General features: G+C 40.2%; 1 protein-coding gene across 1 annotated transcript in view; it reads right to left on the reverse strand.

Moving 5' to 3' along the window:
- Window positions 1-10,000, reverse strand: part of LOC134092101 (nectin-2-like) — a 26,327-nt gene that overhangs the window by 7,373 nt on the left and 8,954 nt on the right. The window contains exon 2 of the mRNA XM_062544901.1: window positions 1,536-1,645. Within this exon, the coding sequence (XP_062400885.1) occupies window positions 1,536-1,645 (110 nt within the window). The remainder of the gene's footprint in view (window positions 1-1,535; window positions 1,646-10,000) is intronic.

A 10,000-nucleotide genomic window follows, 5' to 3' on the forward strand; every position in this document is an offset into this window, starting at 1 on the left:
ATTCATTCCTAAGTCGTATGTGTTGACACTGACTGTGTTTCAATCTTGTGAAATCAGAAGAAAAATTGCAGATTTCTTTCACACCCCCACATTGGGTGCCCCATTACACAATTTGTAAACAAAATGTTTGGCAAATGGTTATGTCTCTCTACAGAAGTGTTTAAGCTGTCTTTGAAAAAGTAATGAAGAGGTGTCTATATTGCTTTTTTTGTTGGAAGTATTGTAACACAAAACTGAAAAACAATCAATTTGGATAATATTGTATCTCCCCATTACAGAGGTATGACAAGCTATACCAATGAATTGAACACATCTCCAGAAAGAGTATGGAATGGGCTTTCAGACTGTGAAATTTCAAGATGGTATTATGGCTATGGTTATTGAAATGTTATTTTTGAAATATTGGTCTACTATAACAACACATTGCTGATATCCATGAACAGTGACATCTAGTGGCATTAAATGGTGACAGCAGCAATTTATTTCGGAAATACAGGAAATATTTTATTAGTTCATCACTCAGCAAGTAAATGAAAATATAAATGTTTAACAGTATGAGACATAAACATCTGATACTTAGGAATAAGACAAGGATTATGAAATCATTAAATAATAGCACAAAAAAGCAACGCTAATTGTTGTAATAGACCAATATTTAAAAAAATGTTTTTTAATAACTGCAGCCATAATACCATCTTGAAATTTCACAGTCTGAAAGCCCATTCCATACTCTTTCTGGAGATGTGTTCAATTCATTGGTATAGCGTGTCATACCTCTGTAATGGGGAGATACAATATCATCCAAATTGATTATTTTTCAGTTTTGTGTTACAATACTTCCAACAAAAAAGCAATATAGACACCTCTTCATTACTTTTTCAAAGACAGCTTAAACACTTCTGTAGAGAGATATAACCATTTGTCAAACATTTTGTTTACAAATTGTGTAATGGAGCACCCAATGTGGGGGTTGAAAAAAAATCTGCCATTTTTCTTCTGATTTCACAAGATTGAAACACAGTCAGTATCAATACATACGGCCTACGAATGAATATGTGGAATCTATAGGTAGCAATCATTATTCCCAGAAAATTTGAAGTCTTTAGCTTGAACACTTTTTGAGATAATGACATCTGAACTTTGCTGCAGATTTAGATGAGGGCGCCAATGTGCCAAAAATCAGAAGGGGGGTACCATGTTCAAAAACGTTTTTCTCTGGACGTATTAGGTATACCAATCTAATATGTTGGCTAAGTCAGTTTAAATGGTTACTCTTCAGGTGGTAAAATTTTGAAGGAAATCTGAGATGGTCAAGCAGAAGGCATTTGTTGAATTGAGGTGGAATGACCCATGAAGTAGTTGTGCCTTCTATACCCTATATAGAATATACAGAAGCTACAATGGCGACACAGGGCACATGTTGCATGAAGTTATGGGATCTCAAAAAATCTGCAATCTATGGCCGTCCTACGGGGTTAGCAGAGCGTTGATAACCTGCTCCATCCAATTTTCCTGCCCCCTTGACACACACTCACCTGGGACACCCGGGTGCTTCCTGGGTTGACGAACTTGCAGGGCAGCTCCACATTCTGACCAGGATATGACATCACCTCTGGCTTCACCTGGATGAGCTGGCCCAGTGCCCCTGGACAGGAAGAGGAGGGGCATGAGAAACAGGAAACAAGATAGTGAAGCGCCAGGGACTTCCTGGCCGTGTCCAAAAGTCAAGAGTGCACGCTGGATAGTACCGTTCTTTCCAGTAGCGTCTCAGTACGCCCGCTCCTCAGTATGCGTCCCTACCTACATTTGGACAGCACTAACTAGTTGGCGTCACCTGACTCGGGGAGGGGGGTGTGTTGCTTGACCATTTGCATGACGTGTGGAGCTTGACCTGCGCTGCGCAATGGATTATGGGATATCTGAGGCCAAAAAAGATGCATCGATGCACGTTTGGAAATCACGCCAAACGAAGTGCCCATCTAGTGAGAGCGCTTGACTTTCGGACAGTCTATTCTGATGTAACTTCCAGAAAATGCACGCTGCCCAGCGTGTGTACTTATGATTCAGACACAGCCTCAGTCTGTCCCAGCCTCTCTCTCTCTCCCACCCTGTGTATATGTGTGTGTGTGTGTGTGTGCGTGAGAGTGTGTGTTTGTGTGTGTGTGTGTGTGTGTGTGTGCTGATAGTGGCCAAAGGGCGCTTTGTTTGAGCAACCCTGACCCACACAGACACACACACACACTCCTGAAAATATTAAGAGTCTTATTATGTCGTGGAAAAACAGGCTGCTACAGCACATATAACATAACACCAGAAAGTGCTGACAGTGCAATCATAAAGTGCCTACAGTAGGTGGTTCACATTAATCTAACATGATTCTGTTGGATGGTTATGGTTATGGTGGTGGTGCTTAGCAGACACTTTTGTCCAAAGCGACATACAAACAAAACAGCAAAATAATTAAATTTAGCAGTTGATCATAGTGTCGACTAAAGAGAATAGCTACTTAAACAATAAATAGTGTCAATATAAGTAATCCAATGAAAATAAAACAAAAACAATAAAGTCATTCAATCAATTATATAATACCAATAATATGGAATAAAAAGGCAATAATAACAACGTCAATTAACGCACGCACGCACGCGCACACACACACACACACACACACACACACACACACACACACACACCTGTCTGTTTGTCTATCTGATCCTTTTACCCTTTCTTTTCCTCACACTTATAGGCTATAGAAGGTGCTGCTGCTGGCTATGTAAAAGTTGATGAAACTTGATTTAACAAAAATCTCTGCACTTTGTGCTCTGAATGGGTGCAGATAAGAACTGGCAGAGCAGGCTAGGCCTACACTCAAGCACATTATAATAGGCATGAATTGATAGCATTGATATTGAAGTATTTTTAGGCAGACAATTTTTAGCATTTTAGACACAATGTCTTGTTAAAGAGATCAATTATCAGCCTTTGCTCCACTTTTGCACACAACCTTGTAGAATATCTTTGCTTTTTGGCACCAAACCCTGTGCTACAATACCAGAAATGTGAGGTTGATGGGCAAAACGCCTAATTTGACCTTTTCAGAACTTGACCTTTGATAAGAGTCACTGAAACCTTCAAGAAAAAATGGAGACATATTTTTTTTACTCTTAAGAACCCATAGAACAAAGATGTAATGACCCTGTCTCTAAACCAAACTTCTCCCAAGGGAGACGAATAAATTAACTTGACTTGACTTGACTTGACTTGGTCTCCAAAAATTAGCATGCGATTCCCGCGAGCTCCCAAATTAGACACATAGGCCTCCTGACTTGAGTCCTTGTCATCCTCTCCCTTACTTCTTCACCTCCGCGTCCTCTTAGGCCTCCTCTAATTCTCACTTTTCCTCCTCCCTCCATTGCACTCCACACGGACAGCTTACCTGTGCCTTAGGCCATCCTTAAAAATATTCTTGTTTGCCGTAACCCGACCGACCCTGTCAATATAGGGCCGACCCAAACATTTATTTTTTCCCCCCTCTAGTCCGACCGACTTGCCGGTTGCAAATTGCGTTAAGACCGACCGATTTTTTTTTAATTAGGCCTATTATTCTTCAAACACCCAATACAAATGCAATACAATAATATTATATTTTCTTTAGTAGGCTATTGTGAATACAAATTGCCTACATACAAACGTAGGCTGCGTTCTTTCTTCCAAATAAAAACCTGTGGCGTCATATGTTTATGTTTGTCATGCGCTACAGGCTATGCTTCCAATCTCATTCACTGCCAGTGGTTCGCGCTTTGCTGCGGCTGTAGCCAAGACAATGTTCGTGGTCGACGTCAAAACTTATACTAGTTCGGGCACTATTATCCACCTGAAAACGCATTAAACACTTGAACATTTAGATGACTTGGCACGAAGTTATGTCCAGATATTTTCCCGGACCCATCCCTTCTCCCCATTCGTGTAACGGTGACCGTGTCAACAGACTTAAAAGAGACCGTAAGGTTTTGGTGGAAGAAACTCAAAAAATTGAGGACGTGCCAGCATTAAGTGGTTTCTTTTGGATTGAAACATTTAAGTGACCCGTTAAGGGATCGTTCTACTACAGGCTAGCAAGGACAGCTATTCTTCAAGTGGTTAAGAACTAGCTACTGGTGGAGAAAAGAAAGCAACGTAATGTCTCTGATTTGTAGGTTGCATTGACACGTCGTAGCGGTGGAGGCAAGTAAACCGTATAATCTAGTTACCAGTAAAATCATTGAAATTAACATATTATTTGTTTCATAATATATTTTCATATGATATATTTTTTGTTTACTTCTCTGGCAGTAGGCTACAGCATATTTAAAGCTATAGCCTACATTTTAGTCAAGTCAAGTTTATTTGAATAGCACATACCCATACAGAGGTCATTCAATGTGCTTTAGACACAAAGCAAATAGTAACAAATAAAAGCAGAGAAGGGCAATATAGTCAAAGAATAATTCAAAAGGTAAAGATCATTATAAAGCAAGAATTTAAGCAAGAGTGTTTGTGTGTTGTTACAACAAATTGGATCTAGTCATAGGTGTGCAGATAACATACGGTTAATGCACCCTCTATAAAGTATGCTGATTTTTGTTAAGTCACGTTCAGAAATATTACTATATTGCCAAAAGTATTGGGTCACCTGCCTTGACCCCCATATGAACTTCAGTCACATCCTATTCTTAATCCATAGGGCTTAATATGACATTGGTCCACCTTTTGCAGCTATAAGAGCTTCGACTCTTCTGGGAAGGCTTTCCAAGGTTTAGGAGTGTTTATGGGCATTTTTGACCATTCTTTCAGAAGCGCATTTGTGAAGTCACACACTGATGTTGGACGAGGAGACTGGCTCTCAGTCCCCTTTAATTCATCCCAACGGTGTTCTATTGGGTTGAGGTCAGGTGCAGGCCAGTCAAGTTCTTCCACACCAAACTCTGTCATCCATGTCTGTATGGACATTGCTTGGTGCACGGGTACACAGTCATGCATATACCTTGTGGAAAGCCTTCCTAGAAGAGTTGAAGCTGTTATAGCTGCAAAGACTGGACCAACGTCATATTAAGCCCTATGGATTAAGAATAGGATGTGACTGAAGTTCATATGGGGGTCAAGGCCGGTGACCCAATACTTTTGGCATATAGAGAGTGTGTTGTGTGTGTGTGTGTGTGTGTATGTACATATATATATATATATAACATGCAAATGTTTTTAAATTCATACCAACAAAATCGCCGTGACCAAAAATTTACTTTTTTTTTTTACCTTGAATCTTGAAAAAAAAAATATTTGCCTACCTACCGACCCAATTTTTTTGGGGGGGGGCTGTTACTGCAAACAAAAATATTTTTAAGGATGGCCTTATTTACACTGCTAAGGCTAACTGCAAAGTGAACTAATTAATTACTAAACAGTTTTCATGATGTGACGGTGTGCCAGACAGTTGCCAAAATAGTGTAAATAATAATCATGTATACATACTTTTGTTAGAAGTGTGTTGGAAATTTGGAAATTGAGTGTAGCAGTGAGTTGTGTTTAAAGTTCCGCAAACAGAGTGCTGCAGTGAATTGATACAAAATTGCAAACTGAGTGCAAAGCGTGTTTGTGCTTTTAGTTTTGCAAACTCAGTGAGTGGTTTTGCTATAGCCTACGTATTAATAGTTTTAGAATTGTGCTACAAGAGTCACAGTTAGCGCTTAAGCATTCAGAAAAAACTGTAATGTCTGTATGTAGCCTACAGGTCCAAGATCAAAGGGCAGCACTGATACAGGGCCTCAGAATGCCCCCTGTGTCACACATCCAAAAAAACAACAATATTGAGTATTGAGGGAAACAAATAAACATTATTAACAAGACAGTAACATTTATAATCCCCTACATACTGTTGAGTTGACTTCAAAACCAAATTTAAAATTACTCACAAGAAGAAAAAAAAAAGAAGAAAAAAAACAATGAGACAGGTTGACTATCTATTTTCTTATAAGTTAAACCAGACAATTTATTTTTATGTTGTGTTAACTCATGAAACTTAGTAGAAATTGCATTACTTATTTTTACTTAAAGAAAGACTTGATGATCATTGATGATTCTTCCAGTGAACTTTGGGATTCTTGCATTAAATTGAGTGAACTGAATTTTAAACTGCTTTTTACCACATCATTTGAGTTATTCAGAGGTGTAAATGTCCGGCTTTTGTTCCTGTTTACTTAATTAGCTGATTCTAATTAGCACAACATTTAAGCCAGGTGGAGTTTCAGTCTTACATTTGGCTATGCTTGTGCCATTTCTTTCTATTTTTTCTGGTAGGCCTAGGCCTCTCGGAAAAACTACAATGAATAGCATGTGGTAGGCTACGTTTGTTGGTGAAAAGTCACTGTCGTTTTTTAAATTGCTGGTCATTACATATTCGTTTTGGTCATTACATATTTTAACTATTTGAAAGCCTAGGCCTAGAGACAGAGGCTTTATAGGCTAGACTCACCTGTGGTAGAAAAGGGAAGACAACTGAAAAATAGTACAAGACGAAAAACAAATCCCATGGTTTAACGTTATGAAAGCCTCGTCTGTTGTCGTCGTTATGTTGGCTACGCTACAAAGCAGCCTTCATCAAGAGACTTATTCTGACCAGTGACCATAGGATCCGTCATGCTGTGTTTTACCGTTAGATGTAGGCTACTGCATACTGCCTTGTTGAACAGCCTACGGAAATAGCGCTCAGCTCAGCTCAGCAGTGACTGCCCACTTCAACCGCCATGCGGTTCCGTAAATCCCCCTGTCGGTTTTTCAGTGCACCTTTAAATTAGGCCTATGAACATGAATTTCTTTGAATTTCATTGAATGGAAATTTTACTTCCTTCTGATTTGACATGGACCTACACTCTCATTCTGGCGTAATAATCAAGGAAAGTTGCAAACGTATCATGAGCGCAGTAGGCTATCCCGCAGCACCTGAAGGTAGTCCCCATAGGCAACAAGCAGAAGTAGTGTGTGATATCACTGCGCCCATAGTACGTTTGCTGAATATAGTTGGTTGATTGACTGGATTTTGTATATAAAAATAGTGAAGACTGTCTGAGGTCACACTCATCCCTTGCTGAAGCGCAAAATGCTTAGTCTGCCTGCAGGATGATAGGTATTTTTGTTGTTGTGAAATTTATGAATATGTTTTCTTTATTAATTGATGAATATGTTTTCTTATGCTTTCTTCTTGTGTTTTGTTGATTTTGCATGTGTACTGAGTTACTCCGATTAGAAAGGCCCTTGCATGTTGCTTGAATAAAAGTTTCTGCTAAATGAATAAATATAGATGTGGTGAGGATTATTTTTTTTTAGCAGTGTGGAAATATTTCAGTGGGTTAGTTTAGCCATTTCTAAGCAAAGGAAGGCCTGTGGTTCTTTTTCATTTGAATTTGCACGTGTGGTCACATAGTCTCTGCACAAAACTGTGAGTGAGAGGGGTTAGAGGCATAGTGACGAGATATACAGCCTCACACACACACACACACACGCGCGCGCGCGCACACACACACACACACACACACACAATTCAATGATGATGGTGGGACATGCTATTATGGTTCAGCAATTTGAAAAGTAGTCTAATGTACTGATAAACATTTTACAAATGTTCATATTTCTTATTCATTATGTATCAAGAATAATGGGTGTAAATAGCAGACAGCGCTGTAACACGTTTCTTTTTTTTTCATTTCTCTCTTTGGTTCTGAAAATTGAATAGGAGTGCATGTTCCTAGGCTACTATAGGCCTACTGTAGACAGGGCACAGACAGATAGGTCTTTGCGGTTTTCATTTGGCTATTGTCTACACAGAAACAATAGGCTATAAGGCTACATCTTATATTGATTAAATTCAAAGCTAATTTTAATAGCCTAGATATCTGGATGTTTCAGTGCAAGACCATCTGGTGAAATTCAATCATGGCTTCATGTTTGTGACAGGCAGCACTCTGGGTGCAGGCATGTGATGACATGTCATGACCAGTAGATGGAGACAGAGCTCAGTTGATTCTTCTCTGGGAATGGAAGTTGGCACGCTTGTCCTTCAGACAGTATTAGTTTTCATAACCCCATATCCTCAAATTGAGCATAAAATCTGTACCCATGTGGAGGGGGGGGGGGGGGGGGGGGGGAGCTACAGTCACTGAAGAGCAGTGGAGGCGATCCAGAGTATAACTGTTTTCATGTCTCAATGGCCTTTAGCACAGAGAGAGAGAGAGAGAGAGAGAGAGAGAGAGAGAGAGAACCACTTAAGTGGGGAAATATTTCATCTGAAACCAATTACTCCAACCAATTATAGCGAGATCCCAAACAGTTACATCACATCCAGGGCATCCTCAGGCTTCGTGTGCAGGCTTGCATCTCTCAGAGGTCAGGGCCCTGACAGGGGGACATGTCTTGGGACCGGCTCTGCACAATAACACGACAATCAGGGAACGTTCGGCTCAGGATCGGTTCTGCACAATAACACGACAATCAGGGAACGTTCGGCTCAGGATCGGTTCTGCACAATAACACGACAATCAGGGAACGTTCGGCTCAGGATAACATGACAATCAGGGAACGTTCGGCTCAGGATCGGTTCTGCACAATAACACGACAATCGGGGAACGTTCGTCTCAGGATCGGTTCTGCACAATGACACGACAATCAGGGAACGTTCGTCTCAGGATCGGTTCTGCACAATGACACGACAATCAGGGAACGTTCGTCTCAGGATCGGTTCTGCACAATGACACGACAATCAGGGAACGTTCGGCTCAGGATCGGTTCTGCACAATAACACTACAATCAGGGAATGTTCAGCTCAGCAGAACCACATGGGAAACACATCTGTGGGGAAAGGTTTCTTTCTGGTGTTTTCAATAGAGTAGAACCTTCTTAGATCTATGGGTACATATAATATTGATGTCACTGTAAGTCGCTTTGGACAAAAGGCTCTGATACACACCGTAATAAACATAAAGACCATAATGAACAAAAACATCATAATAAACACAAACATGAATACTGTAATAAACGTAAAGACCATAATGAACAAAAACACCATAAACACAAACACGCATGAATATTGTAATAAGACCATAATGAACATAAATAAAACACACCATCATAAAAACAAACAGAAATACCATAAGAAGCATAAACATATTTCTCCTTGTGTGGTTTGCACAGAAAGATATATTTCTGTCGAGGCGAGATATAACACTTTGTAGAACACATTTAAGATCAAAATATCACACGCAACCAATACAATGCCAAAGATAAAGTCGCCACCTAAAATCAACATATGACACCAATGCTGAAACAAATTAGGAGATAATTAGATCAGAAAATACATAACATCAATCGCATCCACCGATATTTGTCGGAACGACACACTTATAGTCTGTGGGCATATCCGTCATTTCATACGCTTTTAATTGCACATGGCTTTCCATTATCAGTGTAGAAATAGGTGTGTGATAGCTTGTGTACACAGTCTTGGCTTCCTTTGAATTGGACCAATATATCAACAAAGGCCTGACCCAGAACTGAGAGTGTTTAGAGACGTTTGTTATTAGCGCTATCAAAATAAGATACGGTAGCATAATGGCAGGTTGTGACTGTACCGTCATCAGCGCTGGAGAGTTAGTGTGCAAACCTGGCCCCGTTGATGAATGGGATGTTGTTTGGGGTTAATAAAGCAGCGCAGGAAGACAGGAGGCCAGATGGAAGAGCTAATAAGCCTCGCGCAGCTCCTCGCCTGACATCTGAAGACTCTTTCATCTTACAGATCTGTTCATATCGTTACCTACCTTTGGGGGAATGAATCAATCTGGAGCCCTGAACTGTCTGTTCGTTGGACACAAGCCCAGAGATACAGGGCCAATTCTAGAGCATTAAAGCTATTCTGAATCAACCACTTGGAGCCCTTGCTGATCGTTCAGCGCATCTCAAGACTGGACAGGCCATT

Source organism: Sardina pilchardus, chromosome 9 (genome assembly GCF_963854185.1).
Source record: "Sardina pilchardus chromosome 9, fSarPil1.1, whole genome shotgun sequence".
NCBI lineage: Eukaryota > Metazoa > Chordata > Actinopteri > Clupeiformes > Clupeidae > Sardina > Sardina pilchardus.